A 25131-nucleotide genomic window follows, 5' to 3' on the forward strand; every position below is an offset into this window, starting at 1 on the left:
CAGAGCAAATATTGGTCCATGTGAGTGGGTTTCCTGTATATTTTAAGTTTGATACTGCCGTCTGTGTTGTGATGTATTTTTAAGTCCAAAAAAGCTATTTCATTGTTTGTTTCCTCTTCGTATGTGAATTTGATGCTGCCTGTATGGTCTGTGGTGTTGAGGTGGTCTGTGAGCTGTTGTGTGTGTCTGGTTTTTATTTTTTCTAGAATGTCGTCGACATACCTTTTCCAAAACGATATGCTGCAATCTGCTGGTGCTGTGGCTTGTTGTTCCAGATGCTCCATGAAAAACCCGCTCATAATAGCTGATAACGGATCTCCCATGGCGAAGCCTTCAGTCTGTTTGTATATGGTGTTGTTGTATTGAAAGTAAGTGGATGTGGCAACAAATCTGAGTAGTGATATCATGTCTTCAACTGTGAGTTTGGTTCGTTTCCGGAGTGATTTGTCCTTACTGAGTCTACTGTATACGATGTTGAGTGTGGCTTCTACTGGGGTTTTTGTGAAAAGTGATATGACATCGTGTGATATGAATATTTCATCCTGTCCTATGGTGATTTATTGTAAGTCCTTTGTCAGTTGTTATGAGTTCCTGCAGTGCTGTTCAGTGAGTCCGAGAAGGGGTTTTATGATTTCTACAAGATTTCTACAAGAGATTTGGAAAGGTTATAAGTGACGGATCCTATGCTATCGACAATGGGGCGGAGTGGTGTGTCAGGCTTGTGTATTTTCGGCATGCCATATATACGGGGGGTGATGGTGGCTGTGGGCACCAGGTGGTTGTATGAGTCCTGAGTTATTTTGTTTTCAGCTAACATGGGTTTGAGTAATGATTTAAGAGTCCTTTTTAGTTGTTCTCTTGGGTCTTTTTTCAGTGTGTAGTATGTGTTGTGGTCCTTAAACAGGATGTCCATTTTGTTGGTGTAACTGTCCCTATCCATAACTACCGTGGTGCGACCTTTGTCTGCTGGTAGTATAATGATGTCGTCCTGTTTACCTTCCTTGGTAATGTTACTGGGTGGTAAATGTGCGGTTTTGAGAATGCCTGCTACCTCATTGCGTAATGCTGATTTCTTTCCCTGATCGTGTATGGATTGACACGCTGATTCCGTGGCTAAAATAAAATCCTCGTATGGTATTGTGTCCGGTGTTATTGCATAGTTGAGTCCTTTTGCTAATATTTGTGTTTCTGTGTGTGTGAGTTGATGTTGTGAGTAGTTTTTTTACCCAATTGTCCGGCACAGCCGCGTGTTTTGTTGTGTCCCTGTTAGCTTTTGTTTTGGTTAAGAGTTTGTCCAGTTTTTAGATGTGTCTCTTCTTGGTTTTTATAAATTCCTTTTCGTATTGTTGTTTTAAATGCTCCGTCATGTCCGCGTTTATTTCAGGTTGTGGACTGTAGATGCATTTAAAATCCTGCCTTTTTTCCTCGATGTCTGCGTTGATTTGCGTGATGTTGTGTGTAATAATCTGTATCCGTTCTTTAACCAGGGCCTTACGTGCTTTGCGTACGATGTCCTCAGAGTTCTTGGTCTTTATCGGGTTTCTGATGTACACTCAACAAAAATATAAATGCAACACTTTTGGTTTTGCTCCCATTTTGTATGCGATGAACTCAAAGATCTAAAACTTTTTCCACATACACAATATCACCATTTCCCTCAAATATTGTTCACAAACCAGTCTAAATCTGTGATAGTGTGAGCACTTCTCCTTTGCTGAGATAATCCATCCCACCTCACAGGTGTTCCATATCAAGATGCTGATTAGACACCATGATTAGTGCACAGGTGTGCCTTAGACTGTCCACAATAAAAGGCCACTCTGAAAGGTGGCAGTTTTGTTTTATTGGGGGGGGATACCAGTCAGTATCTGGTGTGACCACCATTTGCCTCATGCAGTGCAACACATCTCCTTCGCATAGAGTTGATCAGGTTGTCAATTGTGGCCTGTGGAATGTTGGTCCACTCCTCTTCAATGGCTGTGCGAAGTTGCTGGATATTGGCAGGAACTGGTACACGCTGTCGTATACGCCGGTCCAGAACATCCCAAACATGCTCAATGGGTGACATGTCCGGTGAGTATGCCGGCCATGCAAGAACTGTGACATTTTCAGCTTCCAAGAATTGTGTACAGATCCTTGCAACATGGGGCCGTGCATTATCCTGCTGCAACATGAGGTGATGTTCTTGGATGTATGGCACAACAATGGGCCTCAGGATCTCGTCACGGTATCTCTGTGCATTCAAAATGGCATCAATAAAATGCACCTGTGTTCTTCGTCCATAACAGACGCCTGCCCATACCATAACCCCACCGCCACCATGGGCCACTCGATCCACAACATTGACATCAGAAAACCGCTCACCCACACGACGTCACACACGCTGTCTGCCATCTGCCCTGAACAGTGTGAACCGGGATTCATCTGTGAAGAGAACACCTCTCCAACGTGCCAAACGCCAGCGAATGTGAGCGTTTGCCCACTCAAGTCGGTTACGACGACGAACTGGAGTCAGGTCGAGACCCCGATGAGGACGACGAGCATGCAGATGAGCTTCCCTGAGACGGTTTCTGACAGTTGTGCAGAAATTCTTTGTTTATGCAAACCGATTGTTTCAGCAGCTGTCCGAGTGGCTGGTCTCAGATGATCTTGGAGGTGAACATGCTGGATGTGGAGGTCCTGGGCTGGTGTGCTTACACATGGTCTGCGGTTGTGAGGCTGGTTGGATGTACTGCCAAATTCTCTGAAAGGCCTTTGGAGACAGCTTATGGTAGAGAAATGAACATTCAATACACGAGCAACAGCTCTGGTTGACATTCCTGCTGTCAGCATGCCAATTGTACGCTCCCTCAAATCTTCATCTGTGGCATTGTGCTGTGTGATAAAACTGCACCTTTCAGAGTGGCCTTTTATTGTGGGCAGTCTAAGGCACACCTGTGCACTAATCATGGTGTCTAATCAGCATCTTGATATGGCACACCTGTGAGGTGGGATGGATTATCTCAGCAAAGGAGAAGTGCTCACTATCACAGATTTAGACTGGTTTGTGAACAATATTTGAGGGAAATGGTGATATTGTGTATGTGGAAAAAATTTTAGATCTTTGAGTTCATCTCATACAAAATGGGAGCAAAACCAAAAGTGTTGCATTTATATTTTTGTTGAGTGTATAAACTCCTCGGGATTATTCCCTCGTCCCGGCACCTCAGATGGAAGCGTAGGTGGTTCTTGTACTGCGCTAACTTTAAAAATTGATGTTCCAGCACCCGGCATGCCTTGACACCACTTGGTCCAAAACTTTCATATAAACGTTTGTGAAACTTCATACTGTCTTCTTAAGTTAACTATTTAAACAGTTCTTTCATTCAGACAGGGAAGATTGTTTTACCTGCTTTACATGTTTCGGCTACTTCCTGTAGCCTTCCTCAGAAGCTTCACAAGATGGGGAAGTGACGAGTCTTGTAGCTTGCTACTTCTTGGTTTGGCCAGACAGCAGGGGGAACCTATGCCCCCTACTGTCTGACGTCTTCTGGGGGCCTACACCCTATCACATACATGGTATGCCGTCCTGGAGAAGCCACCAAGATACCCAGACAACCCAAAAGAAGCTATCGGCTTACGTGGCTGTGACTGGAGAAATTGTGCATAGTGCAAGTTTTGCATTTTGCATCCCCAGTTATCCATCTTCATGATGAAGTGGTATAGAGGAGGATTTTCTTAAAAAGAAGACCTGAAAGTTTAGCTACAAATTGCCAGAAGGTACATCTGAGATGCAAGCCTGGATTTGATCTGTTTTGGTGAAAGAAAATCCTTCTCTGCTATTCTCCACTATGAAGCTAAAAGTAGTGATGCAAAATGGCAATGACAATAACTGGCTTCACCCAGCCACTAACCATGAGTGGGAAAAAAAAGTTTTTGTGTTGTCATTCATATTCTCTTAAAAATGGCCAAAAAACGCAAAAATTCTGCCAGGGTATGTAAACGTTTGAGCACAACTGTATGTATGTATATATGTGCAATGACAATAAAACTTTTATTCTAAGTGATTACTTATTCCTACTCCGTTTTGAGTGTTGTTTCTTGATTGTCATTTTTCTTGTGAATTATTTATTTCAATTCATCCACAGCCAGGCAATATCCACTTTATATTAGGATGCAAGAGGATTTATAGGACTGTACGTGTTTTGAGAGCCACCATTGCTGATGATAATGACACAAAATAATTCTGCCATTATAGATTGCAATGTAAGTCGGCTGCTCCCTTGATTGCACTCGGGGTCGCCACAGCAAATCCAAGGTGGATCTGCATGTTGAATTGGCACAGGTTTTACGCCGGATGCCCTTCCTGACACAACTCCACATTACATGGAAAAATGTGGCAGGGGTGGGATTTGAACCCGGAACCTTCTGCACTGAAACCAAGTGCATTAACCACTTGGCCACCACCCCTGCGCCATTATAGATTGCAATACTTCTCCAATTTTCACGTGTTGATGTGGCTTTTACATAAATATGTCTGTTGAAACAGAAAAACCAAAGCGATCAATTATAGTCCACCCATTGTCTGTACCCACGTACTCCAATGAAGGGTCTAGGCGGGCTGGAGCCTATCCCAGAGGGTAATATGGTGTGAGGCGGGGTACACCTTGGACAGGACACCAGTCTGTCACAGGGTCTCATATAGAAAAACAAACATATTCACAGACAATATGAAGTTTCCAATTCACCTAATCTGCATATCTTTGGATGTGGGAGGCAGCCAGAGCACCTGGAGAAAGTTCAACCACATTACACCCATTTTGGCATCCCTTCACTGGCTTCCTGTCCCAGTGAGATCAAATTTTAAGGTTCTGCTACTGACCTATAAAATTATTCATGGACTGGCACCTCCCTACTTAGCTGACCTAATTAAACCTTACGTACCGGCCTAGGCTTTACGTTCTCAGGGTGCAGGACTACTTTGTGTCCCTAGGGTGAATAAGAAGTCTGCAGGTCACAGAGCTTTCTCTTATCGTGCCCCTGTTCTGTGGAATGGTCTCCCTACATCAATACAACAGTCAGATTCTGTGGAGACTTTCAAGTCCAGACTTAAGACGCACTTATTTTCATATGGCTAGCATACTGGTACAGTTTTGTTTTACGCTTTTTTACTCTTTTAATTCATTTTATTAGTAATTGGTGCGGGCCGCGGCCTCAACTTTACCTAAATTCTGGGTCTTTTAGTGAAGCTTAGGGCTAGTGGCCAGCGATCACCTTAGTATTTCTTCTGTTTTTCGTGTTGATTAATGCTGGCAAATTATACAGTATTTTTTGTCTTTCTGATGCCTAATTCTGTTTTTTCTCTCTGTTTAAGGTGCAGCTCCATCCAGAGATGGGAGTTGTATTTGTGTTGGCGATCCTCCTGTCCTGTGCTCCAACGGCATTTCTTGTATATTTGTCCGTGAATTTTTCTGTGAATTGTTCTGTAATTTTTGTTTGTAGTATGGCCCAAGCAGAGGGTCACCCCTTTGAGTCTGGTCTGCTTGAGGTTTCTTCCTCAGAGGGAGTTTTTCCTTACCACTGTTGCTCTGGGGGTTGGTAAGGTTAGACCTTACCTGTGTGAAGCACCTTGAGGCAACTCTGTTGTGATTTGGCGCTACATAAATGAAAATAAACTGAAATTGGAACTGACCGAAGAGAACCCACACAAACATGGGAGAACACGCAAACTCCACAGAGAAAGACCACAGGTGGGAATCAATCTCATGACATTCTTGCTGTGAGACAACAGTGCTAAACCAGCATGCTGCCTTATCAGTTATAGTTAAGATTTTAATTCAAACTCTGATCCATCCATCCATCTATTTTCTGTACCCACTTACTCCAATTAAGGGTCAGCTGCAGTGACAGGGCGTGAGGCGGGTACACCCTGGACAGGACGCCAGTCTGTCGCAGGGCTCAAACTCTGATGATGTTGAATATTACAACCACACTGGCTTTTGAGTGGGTTTCTGTCTGCTGTAATTTGTGATAACTGAGCCTCTTTTGTTCTGTTTTCAGGAGCAGCAGATGAAGGGGGTGATTGTGGCCACTGACTGTAACTTCTCCATGGCTGTGGCCCATCATGCAGCAGAGCTGAACATCCCTGTGTTTGTCATCATGCCATCGTGCTGCTCCTCACCACGCCTCAGGACCTACAGAGATTACGGTGCCATGGTCATCTCCTATGGCAGCGTCGCACAGGACTCACAGTACCATGCACGCCATCTGGCCAAAGAGAATGAATACCTCTACTTGGAAGAGTCAGTCTCACCTACTCACTATGACATATTGCAATTTAAAAATAGTATGCAAATACACAAGCAGTACACAGTGTTTAAAAATATTACTTGGCCTACTAGTGAAAATAAAGGCTCTTCTTCTATTATGAAATATTTGAAAATTTATCCACCATGGAGTAGATAAAAGTTGAATTATCTCAGACAGAATACTATCTTCTTTGTTGCTAATATGACTCCAGGTCTTCTGGCACATTTGTCACAGAAGAGCTACATGATAAAATAACTCTGGACAAAAACAAACACTCTGTCTTCAAAGATTTCAACCACCAGCATGATGTGTAACATCATTGTTGCATAGTGGTGCTGACTACCACATGTGACACAGTGAGGCAAATAAGTATTTGATACACTGTCGATTTTGCAAGTTTTCCCAATGACAAAGATTGAAGAGGTCTTTTATTGTAGGTACACTTCAACTGTGAGACACAGAATCTAAATAAATAAATCAGAAAATCACTTTGTATGATTTTTAAATAATTAATTTGCATTTTATACAATAAGTATTCGATCACCAACCAGCAAGAATTCTGGTCTCACAGACCTGTTAGTTTTTCTTTAAGAAGCCCTCTTATTCTGCACTCTTTACCTGTATTAATCATGCCCGTATATAGAGGGGGTTCAGGGGGTTCAACCAACCCCTCCGAGAATTCTGCTGATTTTTTTCTGATCTGGATATCAACGTAATGTATTTTCTTTTCATTGATAATAAGCAACAAGCACTAACTGTTACACAGCTATTATCACACACCCTCAACTTTCAATTTCCTCTGCCAGAGTAATCCCTTAAGTGATGAAAGGGGAAACTGCTAGATAAACTTTTCCCATGGGGGTTGAGAATTTTTGCTCCCTGGTCCCTATCCTCCTATGATATCAAACAGATTAGTAGGCTTGTAAATACCCATGTAGACACACAATTACACTTGTCTGGTTTGTAAAAACATGTTTGTATGTATAAGCTGAGAAATAAAGGGAGCTTCTCCTTCCTGTTGCAAATACTGTAAAGGTGCAAATATTCCCGTGGGATTTATTATGCGAATTTTGCGAGTTAAACAAGGTTGCCAAATTAAATACCACTATTTTAATACAAAACGTACATATACATACATATTCATAATGTAAACACGAATATTAATACTAAATACGAGGTCTGTTAGAAAACTATCTGACCTTTTTATTATTGTACTTGGCCCCACAAATCTTAGAAACATGGTGTCTAACCAGATCCTTACTCTGGATGGCATTACCCTGACCTCTAGTAATACTGTGAGAAATCTTGGAGTCATTTTTGATCAGGATATGTCATTCAATGCGCATATTAAACAAATATGTAGGACTGCTTTTTTGCATTTGCGCAATATCTCTAAAATTAGAAAGGTCTTGTCTCAGAGTGATGCTGAAAAACTAATTCATGCATTTATTTCCTCTAGGCTGGACTATTGTAATTCATTATTATCAGGTTGTCTTAAAAGTTCCCTGAAAAGCCTTCAGTTAATTCAAAATGCTGCAGCTAGAGTACTAACGGGGACTAGAAGGAGAGAGCATATCTCACCCATATTGGCCTCTCTTCATTGGCTTCCTGTTAATTCTAGAATAGAATTTAAAATTCTTCTTCTTACTCATAAGGTTTTGAATAATGAGGTCCCATCTTATCTTAGGGACCTCATAGTACGATATCACCTTAATAGAGCGCTTCGCTCTCAGACTGCAGGCTTACTTGTAGTTCCTAGGGTTTTTAAGAGTAGAATGGGAGGCAGAGCCTTCAGCTTTCAGGCTCCTCTCCTGTGGAACCAGCTCCCAATTCAGATCAGGGAGACAGACACCCTCTCTACTTTTAAGATTAGGCTTAAAACTTTCCTTTTTGCTAAAGCTTATAGTTAGGGCTGGATCAGGTGACCCTGAACCATCCCTTAGTTATGCTGCTATAGACTTAGACTGCTGGGGGGTTCCCATGATGCACTGAGTGTTTCTTTCTCTTTTTGCTCTGTATGCACCACTCTGCATTTAATCATTAGTGATTGATCTCTGCTCCCCTCCACAGCATGTCTTTTTCCTGGTTCTCTCCCTCAGCCCCAACCAGTCCCAGCAGAAGACTGCCCCTCCCTGAGCCTGGTTCTGCTGGAGGTTTCTTCCTGTTAAAAGAGAGTTTTTCCTTCCCACTGTTGCCAAGTGCTTGCTCACAGGGGGTCGTTTTGACCGTTGGGGTTTTTCCGTAATTATTGTATGGCCTTGCCTTACAATATAAGGCACCTTGGGGTAACTGTTTGTTGTGATTTGACGCTATATAAATAAAATTGATTTGATTTGAATCAGAATCTTGCATCAGCCAAGCTTGAACCTTCGTGCGCATGCGTGAGTTTTTTCACGCCTGTTGGTTGTGTCATTCGCAACCGACAGGCAGGTATAAAGTTTGCATTAATGTTATCTTGGTTCTTCCTGGGTGGTTCTTATGGCAACGGATCCAATCCCAAGCAAGGACTATTTGTATATAAAAATGTATTTCCTAAAATGATACATTTTGGGTTTCAAATGAAATTTATGTAGCTTTTTACCCCTCGAAATCCTCAAAAAGCTTCTGCTTCGGGGGGCTTCGCCCCCCTGAGCCCCCCACAAGGGCATTGCCCCACGACCCCACCAGGGGCCCTGCGGCCCACTTGACCCCCAACTCAAGGATCTGAACCTCCCCCTTTCACATTCCTATATACGGCCCTGTTAATTGCACCTGTTTGAACTTGTTACCTGTATAAAAGACACCTGTTCACACACTCAGTCAATCACACTCCAACCTGTCTACCATGGCCAAGACCAAAGCTCTGTCTAAGGACACCAGGAATAAAATTACAGACCTGCACAAGGCTGGGATGGACTACAGGACATGAGGCAAGCAGCTTGGTGAGAAGACAACAACTTCTGGCGCAATTATTAGAAAATGGAAGAAACACAAGATGGCTGTCAGTCTTCCCTGGTTTTGGGCTCCATGCAAGATCTCACCTCATGGGTTAAGGATGATTCTAAGAAAGTTCAGAACTACACTGGAGGACGTGGTCAGTGACTTGAAGAGAGCTGGGACCACAGTCACAAAGATTACATTAGTAACACACTACGCCATCATGGTTTAAAATCCTTCACATAACGTCCTCCTGCTCAAGCCAGCACAGGTACAGGCCTGTTTGAAGTTCACCAGTGACCATGTGGAGGCATGGGAGAAGGTCATGTGGTCAGATGAGACCAAAATAGAGCTTTTTGGTATCAAATCCACTTGCCATGTTTGGAGGATGAGAGCAACCCCAAGAACACTATCCCAACTGTGAAGCATGGGGGAGGAAACATCATTTTTGGAGGTGCTTTTCTGCAATGGGCACAGAATGCCTGCAATGTATTGAAGGGAGGATGGATGGGGTCATGTATCGTGAGATTTCGGCAAACAACTTCCTTCCCTCACTAAATGCATTGAAAACCATCCCCACAGCATGATGCTGCCACCGTAGGGATGGTTTCGGGTTTCGTCCAAAAATGTTGCCTGACATTCACACCAAAAAGTTTAATCTCTGTCTCATCAAACCAGAGAATTTTGTTTCTTATGGTCTGAGAGTCCTTTAGGTACCTTTTGGCAAACTCCAAGCAGGCTGCCATGTACCTTTTACTAAGGAGTGGCTTCCATCTGGCCACTCTACCATACAGGCCTGATTGGTGGATTGCTGCAAAGATGGTTGTCCTTCTGGAAGGTTCTCCTGTCTCCACAAAGGAATGCTGGATCTCTGACAGAGTGACCACCGAGTTCTTGATCACCTCCCTGACTAAGGCCGTTCTCCACCGATGGCTCGGTTTAAATGGACATCTGACCTTGTAGACAGGTGTGTGCCTTTCCAGATCATGTCCAATCAACTTAATTTACCCCAGGTGGAGTCCAGTTAAGCTGTAGAAGCATCTCAAGGATGATCAGTGGAAACAGGAGGCACATGAGCTCAATTTTGAGCATCATGGCGAAGGCTGTGAATACATATGTACACATGGTTTTAGTTTTTTATTTTTAATAAATTTGCAAATTCAAAAAAAAAATTTCAAATTTCAAAATACCTCTTTTCACATTGTCAGTATGGGGTGTTGTGTGTAGAATTTTGAGGGGAAAAAATTAATTTACTCCACTTTGGAATAAGGCATGTGCACGATACACATTTGTGTGTGTGTGTGTGTGTATGTATATATATGTGTATATATATATATATATATATATATATATATATATATATATATATATATATGTGTGTGTGTGTGTGTGTGTGTGTGTGTATACGCGCACTTATGTCAGGTTTTTTTATTTCAGTCAGGTTTTAGAATTCATCATAGTACAGAAACAGCAGGTTACAAATGATCTTCTTATGGCCTCGGACAGTGGACTCATCTCTGTGCTTGTTCTGTTAGACCTCAGTGCTGCTTTTGATACTGTTGACCATAAAATTTTATTACAGAGATTAGAGCATGCCATAGGTATTAAAGGCACTGCGCTGCGGTGGTTTGAATCATATTTGTCTAATAGATTACAATTTGTTCATGTAAATGGGGAATCTTCTTCACAGACTAAAGTTAATTATGGAGTTCCACAAGGTTCTGTGCTAGGACCAATTTTATTCACTTTATACATGCTTCCCTTAGGCAGTATTATTAGACGGTATTGCTTAAATTTTCATTGTTACTCAGATGATACCCAGCTTTATCTATCCATGAAGCCAGAGGACACACACCAATTAGCTAAACTGCAGGATTGTCTTACAGACATAAAGACATGGATGACCTCTAATTTCCTGCTTTTAAACTCAGATAAAACTGAAGTTATTGTACTTGGCCCCACAAATCTTAGAAACATGGTGTCTAACCAGATCCTTACTCTGGATGGCATTACCCTGACCTCTAGTAACACTTTGAGAAATCTTGGAGTCATTTTTGATCAGGATATGTCATTCAAAGCGCATATTAAACAAATATGTAGGACTGCTTTCTTGCATTTACGCAATATCTCTAAAATTAGAAAGGTCTTGTCTCAGAGTGATGCTGAAAAACTAATTCATGCATTTATTTCCTCCAGGCTGGACTATTGTAATTCATTATTATCAGGTTGTCCTAAAAGTTCCCTAAAAAGCCTTTAGTTAATGCAAAATGCTGCAGCTAGAGTACTAACGGGGACTAGAAGGAGAGAGCATATCTCACCCATATTGGCCTCTCTTCATTGGCTTCCTGTTAATTCTAGAATAGAATTTAAAATTAAAAAGGTTTTGAATAATCAGGTCCCATCTTATCTTAGGGACCTCATAGTACCATATCACCCCAATAGAGCGCTTCGCTCTCAGACTGCAGGCTTACTTGTAGTTCCTAGGGTTTGTAAGAGTAGAATGGGAGGCAGAGCCTTCAGCTTTCAGGCTCCTCTCCTGTGGAACCAGCTCCCAATTCAGATCAGGGAGACAGACACCCTCTCTACTTTTAAGATTAGGCTTAAAACTTTCCTTTTTGTTAAAGCGTATAGTTAGGGCTGGATCGGGTGACCCTGAACCATCCCTTAGTTATGCTGCTATAGACGTAGACTGCTGGGGGGTTCCCATGATGCACTGTTTCGTTCTCTTTTTGCTCTGTATGCACCACTCTGCTTTTAATCATTAGTGATCGATCTCTGCTCCCCTCCACAGCATGTCTTTTTCCTGGTTCTCTCCCTCAGCCCCAACCAGTCCCAGCAGAAGACTGCCCCTCCCTCAGCCTGGTTCTGCTGGAGGGTTCTTCCTGTTAAAAGGGAGTTTTTCCTTCCCACTGTAGCCAAGTGCTTGCTCACAGGGGGTCATTTTGACCGTTGGGGTTTTACATAATTATTGTATGGCCTTGCCTTACAATATAAAGCGCCTTGGGGCAACTGTTTGTTGTGATTTGGCGCTATATAAAAAAAAAAATTGATTGATTGATTGATTATGTTTTGCAAGGACAAAATAGCTTTTTTATCACTCTGTAGCTCTTTACCATATATATATATATATATATATATATATACACATATATATATACGCGCACTTGTTTTGCAAGGACAAAATAGCTTTTTTATCACTCTGTAGCTCTTTACCACACCTATCTTGTCTTTTCTGGTGTCCAGAGATGAAAGTGCAGCATACCTGGCAGGACTGGGAACAATTGGCATGGAGATCTACCAACAAGTGCCCAAACTGGACGCGGTGCTGGTGCCTGCAGCTGGACAGTACGGGCTGCTGGCTGGCACGGCCGCAGCCATCAAACACCTCAACTCACATATTCTTGTCATAGTACGTTGAAGCTTTTGAGACCATTTTAGCAACTATAAGGGCACTTACAGCGAAAATATCTCCATTCAGGTGCAAAAGTCCAGAATTGCTGCACAGGAAAGGTCACTTGCTCAGTGTGACACGTGACTGACAGGCTTCGTTAAGTGTAGTGTGGTAGTTTTTGGGAGTTGATCTGAAGAAACGACTCAGAATACAGATTTGGATGCTGATCCTCAACTATTTTAATGAATTTCTGTTTCTTGGAGATCAATGCAAAATTTTGGGGTTACTCCATGAACAGCCACACCTCCTTTGCTGAGGTATTCATTGCAGGGCACATATGGGAATTTTTGTCATCGCTGTACCACTGTCAACCCTTACGTTTTGGGTTAATGGGTAATAATAACTATAGAATACATTTGGTGGCAGTTGTCTGTCTTACATCAGTGTTGCCCAAAATTAGGTTTCATAATTCACTGCATTATAGGCAGAGATGTTACTGTGTCTGATTTTCTACAAGTGTGATTATATAAAAAAGGTCTTTGCAGTCATCAGTTAGATGAATCCATCAGATTGTTTATTTTTCAGTCTGTTTTTCATTTTTCAGTATCTGCAGAATCTATGAAAGACTGCAGTCACAGCAACTTTTTCCTCCTGTCACTGTAGGAAATACTTTGTGCAGGAAAGCATACTTTTATACTAACTTTGGACCAAGTGGTGCACACAATCAAATGCAGCAACACCCTTTTGGAGGCAAAATCATTTGCAACATCCATACACTTCTTGTAAAATATTTAATATTTATTTGCAACATAAAATGTAAACTTCATATTAAACCTAATGGCATACACTCTATCACGGTCCAAACTGTTCTATTTAGTTTTGAATTAAAAAAAAAAAATTGTAGATTTGACCAGCATTTTTTAAGTCATCTTCTGCCATTTGTATGACAAGTGGGACATACTTATTCAGTTTCGCAGAGTAATTTTATTATTGACGGATCATCTGTACCTGTCTTTGTGTTGGTAAGCACTGCGTAGTCCAAAGAACATACAAACAAACAAACCTATTTTACTAATTTAATGAAAATCTAGATTCTAAGTTTATCATTAATCAGTGTATTTTATGAAGTAGGAAAAAAGGTTTTATTAGGTTACAATAGGAACATTTGAAAATAATCAACTAGATTGTTTGACAATGCTAATGAAAAATTTTAATAAAAATGATGACTAAAACTATTGCACAACACTATTTCCAAAAGCATTAATGTTTCAGGATATCTCACATATGGCATCATATATCATACATTATATTCAAATATGAATGACACAAAATTGAGAGCACTATGACCTCAGAAAAAAAATTGTCAATTTGTTTTTTTTTTTTGTTTTTTTACAAGGAACCATGCTCTATCACCCTCTGGTGGCAGTCCGCAACAACCTGCAAATTGTTGTGAATATTATTTGCTGTTGATTATAACATGTTCTTCAATTGAATTAGAAACAGACACTTTCAATAAAACTGATGTTTTCTGGAAATTCAAATGTTTCAGCCGCATTTCTGTTATATAAGGCAATAAATAAGGCAAATTTTGCACAGGCAAGAAGTGGGTTGCACCTTTTAGCATTCATGTTGTTTCATTTTTTTAAATAAACATTATTATTCACAACTGTATAATTCCATCTTTCCGGCAAACTTTCCTACCATAAAAGTCAAGAACCATAAAACTTTCAAAATCTAAATTTCTGTCCATTAATACTGGGAGGCTAAAACTCTGCAGCAAGGTCTCGGCTGTATATTCATTTACTTACCCTTATGGGCAAGTTCTTGTCTCTGTACGATTACAAAAAATTTAAAAACAATGCAACACAATACAACAAGAGTCAAAATTTATGCAATCATGCTAACAGACACAAACAGAAAAATAAATACCGATGATTTTATTACGTCCTTGGCGGACATAATTAAGACATATAATACTGGAACACCGCACTCATAGAGCGCAAACTTCTGCCAATACCAGTTTTCAATTCCACAAAATTTTACCTAGGAAAAAAATGTCAAGGTCAAAGTTCTGTTACAAGTGGCTTTTCATAAGATAAATGAGATCTGATCAAATGCCAGGAGTATGCATTTAATTCATGCACTTGAATCAAAGTTTTGTTTTCTGGTGTTGTGAGTTTTTTTTTTTTATTATTTCAATGTTTTTGATTTCTGAATTCTTTTCAGATAATTTTCACAGAACATTGATTAGGGCCCCTTCACACATAACACAATTGAAGCCAACTAGCGGACGAAGGAGGAATTACATGGCGGTCATGAAAAATCAGAGCTGCTCTAACACCTCGTACACCTGTTGCTCCAACTATTCGCGCACACCAGCGGCTGAAAGACAGATTGTGCCCTGTGAGAGCCCATTCAATCCCTCTTGCGGCAGGTGTCGGCCAAATTCCGGGTGACACACGCGAACATCCAACACCGCTTGCTGGACACTTTGAAAATGTGATGCCATTCACGCTGTTAGCATGAAAGTCGTGAGCACACGACCACTTTTGAGCTGGCTGTGGAATTTGTCTAAGTGCCCCCACAAGTGTGGAGTTGCCAAGCAACATATATGTGGCGTGCCAGAATGTCGGCTCCCCCCTCAACACGTGCCGTGTGTGTATCGTGCATAGGGGGCGCACACTTGCATGACATGCTGATATTTATGGACAGATAGGGAGCGGCCAACTAGATCACACACAGCACAGCGAGTCGCCTTTCAGCTGATCGCTGGCCAGAGACTCACTGACAGCTGGAAATTACGGCTCAGTGCACACAACGTCCATCCATCCATCTATCCATTTTCTTCCGCTTCATCCGAGGTCGGGTTGCGGGGGCAGCAGCTCAAGCAAAGCCACCTAGACCTCCGGATCCACACACACCTCCCCCAGCTCCTCCGGGGGAACCCCGAGGAGCTACCAAGGCAGCTGTGAGACGTAGTCCCTCCAGCATGTCCTGGGTCTTCCCTGGGGCCTCCTCTCGATGGGACGTGCCCGGGACACCTCTCCAGCGAGGTGTCCAGGGGGCATCCGAAAAAGATGCCGGAGCCACCTCAGCTGGCTCCTTTCGACGTGGAGGAGCAGCGGCTCGACTCCGAGCTCCTCCCGAGTGACCGAGCTCCTCACCCTATCTCTAAGGGAGTGCCCAACCACCCTCATCTCAGCCGCTTTTACTCGTGATCTTGTTCTTACGGTCATGAGCCAAATCTCATGACCATAGGAGGTCATGAGATTTGGCTCATGACCACCTAGATCGATCAGTACATCAAGAGCTTTGCCCCCCTGCTCAGCTTTCTCTTCACCACGACGGTCCGATACAGCGACCGCATCACTGCAGATGCTGCAGCGAGCCGTCTGTCGATCTCACGCTCCATCCATCCCTCTCTTGTGAACAAGACCCCTGACAAAAGGCAGCCCTGGCGGAGGCCAGTGTGCACTGGAAACAGGCTTGACTTACTACCGGCAATGCGAACCAAGCTCCTGCTGTGGTCGTACAGGGACCGGAAAGCCCTTAGCAAAGGACCCCGGATCCCGTACTCCTGGAGCACCCCCCACAGGGCGCCTCGAGGGACACAGTTGAACACCTTCTCCAGATGCACAAACCACATGTGGACTGGTTTGGTGAACTCCCATGAACCCTCGAGCACCCGATGGAGGGTGTATAGCTGGTCCAGTGTGCCGCAACCAGGACGAAAACCACACTGCTCCTCCTGAATCCGAGGTTCGACTATCGGTCGAATTCTCCTCTCCGGTACTCTGGAATAGACCTTACCAGGGAGGCTGAGGAGTGTGATCCCCCTATAGTTGGAACACACCCTCCAGTCCCCCTTCTTAAACAGAGGGACCACCACCCCGGTCTGCCAATCCAGAGGCACTGTCCCCGACCGCCACGCGATGTTGCAGAGACGTGTCAACCAAGACAGTCCCACAACATCCAGAGACTTAAGGTACTCCGCATGGATTTCATCCACTCCAGGAGCCATGCCACCGAGGAGCTTTCTGACCACCTCGGTGACTTCAGCCTGGATGATGGATGAGTCCGCCTCTGAGTCCCCAGTCTCTGCTTCCTCTTTGGAAGTCGTGATGATGGGATTGAGGAGATCCTTGAAGTATTCCTTCCACCGCCCAACAACATCCCTAGTCAGGGTCAACAGCTGCCCACCCGCACTGTAGACAATGTTGGTGGAGAGCTGCTTCTGCCTCTGGAGGCGTCGGACGGTTTGCCAGAATTTCTTTGAGGCCGACTGATAGTCCTCCTCCATGGCCTCCCCGAACTCCTCCCAAACCCAAGTTTTTGCCTCTGCGACCGCACAGTCTGCAGCACGCTTGGTCTGCTGGTACCTGTCAGCTGCCTCTTGATAGCATCCCTTACTTCCGGCGTCCACCACTGGGTTCGGGGATTGCCGCCGCGACAGGCACCAGAGACCCTGCGACCACAGCTATGAGCAGCCGCATCAACAATGGAGGTGGAGAATATGGTCCACTCGGACTCCATGTCTCCAACCTCCCCCAGGATTTGGGAGAAGCTCTCTTGGAGGTGGGAGTTGAAGACCTCACTGACAGAAGGTTCCGCCAGTCATTCCCAGCAGACCCTCATGATACGTTTGGGCCTGTCAGGTCTGAGCAGCTTCCTCCCCTCCCAGCGGATCCAACTCACCACCAGGTGGTGATCGGTCGACAGCTCAGCCCCTCTCTTCATCCGAGTGTCCAAGCCACGTGGCCGAAGGTCAGATGATACGACTACAAAGTCGATCAGCTGTCACCCTGAGCCAGAGGTCAATGTCACCGCATCGTGCAACTTTAAGTTGCACATCGTCTACATCGTCTAATTTCTCTTTTTTTAAAAATATGTTTATCTTCTTGTTGATTTTAGGCATTTTACACTCCTGTTATAGGACAGTGATGGTAGTGCAGTGGTAAAGTTTCCGTCTGTTAATCAGAGCTTCTGTGAATTGCAGGTTCAAATCCTGTGGGTGGCATGTGTTTTTTATCTTCTGTTTCTCCACATCAGCACGCAATGTGGTTCCACATGTTCCAGCTGGTTTTTATTTTTTTTCTTTTTCTCCACAACAGCGGCACAATGCGGTGCAACACTTTCTAGCTGCTCGTTCTGTTTGTGCATGAAACTGGCGCCAGTGTGTTGTGCATGCCTGTGTGACCGTGCATCCCTCACGACAGCAGGTGGAATGTTTTGTGGTTCCCCATTTCGTGTTTGGTTCGTGGATTTTCTTCTGGTTTTTGTATCTTTTATGTTGTGTATGAAGGGGCCCTTATCTCTGCTATGCACAATTTGTCTTTACTTTTTGGCACTTGGTTTCTGACTGATAACTGGAAGACAGACAAACAGACATAAAATTGGAACCTCCATCCAATTGTGGTGGTGTAGGTAAATCCATAAAAGAATGATTTAGGCACTTTTGTTTGAGATATAATGTCAAATGTACACCAAATGGGCTTTTCAATATTAAATTCAAATGTCCACAAAATCTATAATCCAGATCAGATCCAAATCAAACTTTGTCACGTGATAGTGAGTGTCAGTCTGCACCTCAGTTTCAAATAGAAGAGTGAATGGGGCACATTTGATTAATGTACATTAATCGTTTGATTAATAAACATTAAATGGGGTTTTAAAATAGCCACAAAATCTGTAATCTGTATCAGATCCAGATCAAACTTTGTTGATTGATAAAGGATGCGATCTTAAATACCACTGTCTAATATGAAAGAAATCTGATCTTTTCCGACAGTTATGAATTTTTGAAAATTTGTTCAATATTAAAGATAGGGATTTTTCCAAGATTTTTCCTGACTTTGGCCTTTGACTTTTCATCCTTGTAAACTGAATGATTTCTTGCCTATCAGGATATGAATCTTTAGTAAAAAAAATAACGATATATAAAAAATTGTGGGTGGAGGTAATTAACAGAGTGTTTTTTTCATGTACAGGGTGTTGAACCAGAAGGTTTCCCTCTGCTTCTACAATCTCTGAAAACAGACAGCCCAGTCAAACAGATTCACAGCAAACCAAATAAGAAACTCTTTGGAGGTAAACTCAATTCATAAACATGGTTTATTTATGAAGACAGGCAGTAACAACTAACTGTCCTTCTGTTTTAGATCTTACAGAGCGCTCTCTGGGTATTAACACCTTCCAGCTGGCAAAGAACCTCGTAGACAAACTCATCTCTGTCAGGTACTGAACCAAATCACAGTCATACATTTAGCACAAGTTATACAGCATCATGATGAAGAGAATGCTTTTCTTTGAAAATATTTCAAGAAATTTAGCCAGAAGGCTCCAGTCTAGATTTGATGTTTTCATGAAAATCCATCTTTGTTGCACTCTCCCATGAAGCTGTGTAATTGGTGACACCACAGACGGAAGTTACACTGTGCACAGTATCTCCACTCACAGAAGCCTACCATGTCTCTTCTAGAGTTGTCATACGTGTCTTGATGGCTTCCCTCACTACTGTCCTTCTTGACTCCCTTATTCCCTTAGGGGAGGTGATGGTCTACTGGTTAAGCATTGGGCTTCAGAACAGAGGATCCAATTGGTTCAAAACTCAGACAGACCATAAAATCACTATGGGCCCTTGGGCAAGGTCCTTAATCCCCTAGTTGCTCCGGTGTGTAGTGAGCGCCTTGAATGGCAGCACCCTGATATCGGTGTGTGAGTGTGTTTGTGTGAATGTGAGGCATAGTTGTAAAGCATTTTGAGCTTCTGATGCAGATGGAAAAGCGCCATATAACTGTAGTCCATTTACCATTTGACTGCTGTTTATAAACAGTCTGGCCCTGTCTAGCTTTAAAACAAATACGAGGTCTGTGAGAAAAGTAACCGACCTTTTTATTTTTTTCAAAAACTATATGGATTTGAATCACGTGTGATTGCATCAGCCAAGCTTGAACCTTCGTGCGCATGCGTGAGTTTTTTCATGCCTGTCGGTTGCGTCATTCGCCTGTGAGCAGGCTTTGTGTGAGCACTGGTCCACCCCTCTCGTCATTTTTTTATTGCGAATAAATGTCTGAAAGATTTGGAGCTTTGCTGCATCAATTTTTTTCCAGAAACTGTAAGAGACCTCCAGGTGGACACCGTTTGAAAAATTAACATGGCTTTCAGGGACGATTTTATGGGGATTACACAGATTAAGGAGTGATCCAGACGGTTTAAAGACCGCCCACAACTGCTGAGAGCGCGCCGCGCTCCGAGCGCCGATTGACAGGCTCACACCCCGCTGAAACAACCAGATCATTTCCAACGTGAAGGCTTTGTTGATCTGGGACGTCGTCTGACTTTCACAAAAAGGCAGAAGGCGTGGACATCAGCACTTTTTCAGCACATTGCACTGTTACAGGAGTTTTTGTCATGGAAAGAGGAGCGGAGTTCATCCGCATCAAAACAGCGAGCGTAGTCTCTGGACCTGTTGCCAGATTTGGCGCAGCTCCGCATAGGAGACGGTGTGAGTGGCCCGCTGCTGCGTTTACCGAGCCCGCAGACTCAGTAAGCACGTCAGAGGCAGTGACAGCAATCGCGGTGCTGCGACCGGCCCGCCTGATAAGGACGCAGAACACCATGCGCTGTTAAAAAAAAAAGCATGCAAAATTGCACTAAAAAAAATCCGCGAAACTGCGAGGCCGCGAAAGGTGAACTGCGTTACAGCGAGGGACCACTGTATATAAATCTTGAAGTTTATATTTAAACACAAAGTATTTAAACTAATTCCAAGACATATTCACTGATGTGGAAATGTTCATGTATCATTCTCTGGCTTGTCTAAAGAAAAGTAGCTGTAAAAGTAATGAATTTATCAAAGACTGCCAATAAATGCCACATGCACATTTTGTGTCTGTATTTTTTGCACATTTCTTAAAGTGAGGAAGACACTCTGGTGGCAATGCTGAGGTTTCAGGAGTTTGAGCGCTCCACTGTGGACACAGAGGGAGCCATGGGCCTGGCCGCCATCCTGGCCGGACACCTACCCGAACTGAGAGGCAAAAGGTGGGTCCAAACCGTTCCAGTCTCCTGGTGTCACAGCAAACATTATCAAAATTCTGTTGTGTCCTTTCAATGAGGCCACAAGTCAAGGACATTGAAGTGGAGTAAAATGTTTTAAAGGATGAGTTCACTGTGTTAAAATCGTAGTTATTTATAGATATTGTTACCATTCAGCGCTCTGTCTGATATGAGTGAAAAACCCTTTTCCACAGATTTGTTCAGGAAGGAAACTGTGTTGGGGCTCTAAACCACCTCCAAACCTTCTAGTTTCACATAGCTGTTTGCACATTCTTACATTTTATGATCACTGACAGCACATACTGATGGTGATATTATCCCACAGGGACTATTTGCCAACTGGTGGGACTCGTAATCAACTAAAATAGTAAATCCAGCTTCCTGATGAAGTGGTGTAGAGGAGGATTTTCTTAAAAAGAAGACCTGAACGTTCAGCTACAATTTGCCAGAAAGTACATCTGAGATGAAAGCCTAGATATTATGTTTTGGTGAAAGAAACATTTGTATTTCTTCATAATTGATGTAAATAAAGTCCAAGACATATTCAGTGACTTGGAAATGTTCATGTTTCCATCCCCTGACTTGTCTGAAGAAAACTGGCAATAAAACTGCTTATTATTTACAGGTATTATCAGGTTTTAGGGAGTTCAAGGAAGATAAATTTCAAAAATTTTATTCTTTATGTTTTTTTTTGTTTGTTTGTTTTTTTTTGTATTTCTTATATTTGAAATGGTGGGGCATCAAGAGGGCTGCATGGGGGGGGGGGGGGGGTCTGGGGGTGAAGGCCCCCAGATGCAGAAGGTTTTTTTTTTTTGCCATGTTAATGCTCCCCAGAAGCATTTACTGAAAAAAAAAAGTATGAAGGACTTAAATAATATGGTGAGATGGTGAGGAACCTCTAGGTATGCGAGAGGCAAAAAAAGAAAAATGCTTTAAATGGCGGTCGGGTGGGGGGGGTAGTCTGGGTGTGATGCCCCCCAGAAGCTGAAAGGTTTTAGCCATGCTAATGCTCCTCAGAACCATTTACTGAACAAAAAGTCTGAAAGACCAAATTGACATGGTGAGATGCTGAAGAGCTTCACCCCTTCTTGTCCACGACATACACATATTAGGTAGACATGATCAGAAATTGTGGAAATAGCAGATCTACATGGTCAAACCACATCACATTGCAACATGTGAGTTTTAAGCGTGTAGATCTGCGATTATGTGTGGTATCCTCTAATGAAAGTATTAAATAGTGGTTAAGTGGTTTTTAATAAAAGCAACTATTCAATTCATCAGGATATGAATATGTCATTGCTTTCCAGTACTTTAGATAGCTAGATTTAGTTGAAACACACCATACTATGCAGTTTGCTATGAGGTGTGTACATTACATATTTGATTGGAACGTTTATGGAGACGTAAATCTCTAAACCGTAGGTGCACCCGGAAAAAAGGGGGGTGGTGCATTTTCATTTACATATGAAGCAGCAGGACCTTCGTGGCCGGGACGACGGTGGGGGATCGAACCCACGCGGCTCGCACCAAAAGACCGTTCCTCTACCAGGTCAGCCAAAGGGGAACTCCCCGTTAACCAAGCTAGCGGGAACGTCTTTTCAATTGGGACCCGGGACTTTCATCCCGCTACACATAAAAGGCTAAACATTCATATGAATGACTGACACACACTAACAAAAGGAGCAGGCATGTTGACCCTAATCTCTCCGCTAAGTGAGTTCTGGTCGTGCAGGGCTTCAGCAGGTCTTCGTCTCCATGCCACACGTCTGCAACACTGCTGCAACAGTCTTTGATGTACCGCGCTCAGTGGCAAGTTAGCTATATGGAGGCAGTTAAGGTAGCACGGCAACACAACGACTTAATAGTTCGGTATGTACACAGAAACGTGTGGTAACCTGCTTGAGCAATCCCACTGCTGCCACCAGTATAACAGAGCCGATGAGGGTTCACTGCAGGTGTACTGAGCATTAAAACACAGGACAACCAAAGACAATTCGGGCGCAGCAAAATGGCTGGCTGCACTAACCACACACATGCACAGGCGGGCACGTCGCCTCACACCTGTTCTAGGGTAACAAAAACATGCCAAAATTAAACCCCATAGAACATAATGATAAATAAAAGCAAAGTACAACCCCAATTCCAATGAAGTTGGGGCGCTGTGTGAAATGTAAATAAAAACAGAATACAATGATTTGCAAATTCTCTTCAACCTATATTCAGTTGAATACACCACAAAGACAAGATATTCAATGTTCAAACTGACAGACTTTTTTGTTTCTTGCTCATATTGAAAGGGATGCCTGCAACACATTTCAAAAAAGCTGGGACAGGGACAACAAACGACTGGGAAAGTTGATGAATGCTCAAAGAACACCTGTTTGGAACATTCCACAGGTGCACAGGTTAATTGGAAACAGGTGAGTGTTATGATTGGTTATACAAGGAGCATTCCCAAAAGGCTCAGCCATTCACAAGCAAAGATGGGGCGAGGATCACCACTTTGTGAACAACTGCGTGAAAAAATAGTCCAACAGTTTCAGAACAATGTTTCTCAATGTTCAATTGCAAGGAATTTAGGGATTCCATCATCTACAGTGCATAATATAATCAGAAGATTCAGAGAATCTGGAGAACTTTCTACACGTAAGCGGCAAGGCCGAAAACCAACATTGAATGAACGTGACCTTCGATCCCTCAGGTGGCACTGCATTAAAAACCAACATCATTGTGTAAAGGATCTTACTGCGTGGGCTCAGGAACACTTCAGAAAACCATTGTCAGTTAACACAGTTCTACAAGTCTACAAGTGCAAGTTAAAACTCTACCATGCAAAGCAAAAGCCATACATCAACAACATCCAGAAATGCCGCCGCCTTCTCTGGGCCTGAGCTCATTTGACATGGACAGACACAAAGTGGAAAAGTGTGCTGTGGTCTGATGAGTCCACATTTCAAATTGTTTTGGAAATCATGGACGTCGTGTCATCCAGACAATAGAGGAAAAAGACTGTTACCAGTGCAAAGTTCAAAATCCAGCATCTGTGATGGTATGGGGGTGTGTTAGTGCCCATGACATGGGCAACTTACACATCAGTGGTAAACATACCACTGTCCCAACTTTTTTGAAACGTGTTGCAGGCATCCATTTCAAAATGAGCAAATATTTGAACAAAAACAATCAAGTTTATCAGTTTGAACATTAAATATCTTGTCTTTGTGGTGTATTCAATTGAATATAGGTTGAAGAGGATTTGCAAATCATTGTATTCTGTTTTTATTTACATTTTACACAATGTCCCAACTTCATTGGAAATGGGGTTGTACCAGAAAGTCTGTTACATTACCAAAAGAAAAACCAGGCAGCCATTGGCCCATTTATTGATCAGCTTACTGGGAAAAAATCCTGATACTCTCAATTGCCAGCAATCCACCCCTGCTCCTCAGACTAAATCAGTATATTTGAACAACCAGTATAAACCAGTGTATTTGAATATACATCTAGTTGATCATATTACTTCAGATGTTGCTAACATCTGTGCATTTGGAAAGTACTGACTGTGCTTCACAACAACTTTTTTATACTGTCATTATAGTGTGTGTAGAATTTTGAGGAGGGGGGGGGGGGCGAATTTCATCTATTTTGGAATAAAGCTGTAACATACAAAAATGTGGAAAAAGTGCAGCGCTGTGAATACTTTCTGGATACATAGTAGATCATTATCATTTTTTCATTGCTGGTTTTAGGCTGAAGTGGATTTTGGTAACTCCTGTGACAGCTTCTCTGTTCACTCCCATGCTCCATAAACATTTTTTTTTAAATATGATTAGGCTTTTTTTTTTTTAAGAGAACTTAAGGCGTCTTCCATTGTAATGTTTATTAAAGTAAAAAGATGTATACAGTGTGTATGGGTCCAGGTTGTTTTGTCTTTTTTTTCTGAATTTGCACAAGTGGGCAGCAGATGTGATGACATGAGTTTTGTGCTCCATCGCCTGTGTTGCAGGGTGGCTGTGGTGGTGAGCAGCGCCAACATGGAGCCAGAGCTGGTCAGGCACTGCATGGACCAAGCCCTGGTGCTGGATGACCGGGTCAGTAAGTTCTCAGTGCAGCTGGGAGAATGTCCAGGAGACATGGCCAAGCTGCTGGACATCTTGTCCAGAGAGGACGTCAGGTGGGTCACAGAGATCGACTATGTACAATCACACTGACATTTTCACAGATGTACAGTGAAGCAAATAAGTATTTGATCCACTGTCGATTTTGCAAGTTCTCACATCTAAAAAGAATGGTGAGGTCTGTAATTTTTAGCAGAGGTACACTTCAAATGTGAGAGACAGAATCTAAAAAAAGAGAAAATCACATTGTATGATTTTTAAATAATTCATTTGCATAATTTATTTGCATTATACAGTATTTGATCACTTACCAACCAGTAAAAATTCTGGCTCTCACAGACCTGTTAGTTTTTCTTTAAG

General features: G+C 42.7%; 1 protein-coding gene across 2 annotated transcripts in view; it reads left to right on the plus strand.

Moving 5' to 3' along the window:
- The window catches only part of LOC117523909 (L-threonine ammonia-lyase), a 62099-nt gene that overhangs the window by 24568 nt on the left and 12400 nt on the right, over positions 1-25131 (plus strand). For both annotated transcript variants that reach the window (XR_004564640.1, XM_034185530.1), the window contains exons 3-8: positions 6040-6281; positions 12448-12613; positions 18583-18682; positions 18754-18829; positions 20513-20638; positions 24660-24827. Coding sequence is in view for 1 of the 2 variants with exons in the window: in XM_034185530.1 (XP_034041421.1) it covers positions 6040-6281; positions 12448-12613; positions 18583-18682; positions 18754-18829; positions 20513-20638; positions 24660-24827 (878 nt within the window). In the remaining variant the exon portion in view is untranslated. The remainder of the gene's footprint in view (positions 1-6039; positions 6282-12447; positions 12614-18582; positions 18683-18753; positions 18830-20512; positions 20639-24659; positions 24828-25131) is intronic.

This window comes from Thalassophryne amazonica, chromosome 13 (assembly GCF_902500255.1).
Source record: "Thalassophryne amazonica chromosome 13, fThaAma1.1, whole genome shotgun sequence".
Lineage (NCBI taxonomy): Eukaryota > Metazoa > Chordata > Actinopteri > Batrachoidiformes > Batrachoididae > Thalassophryne > Thalassophryne amazonica.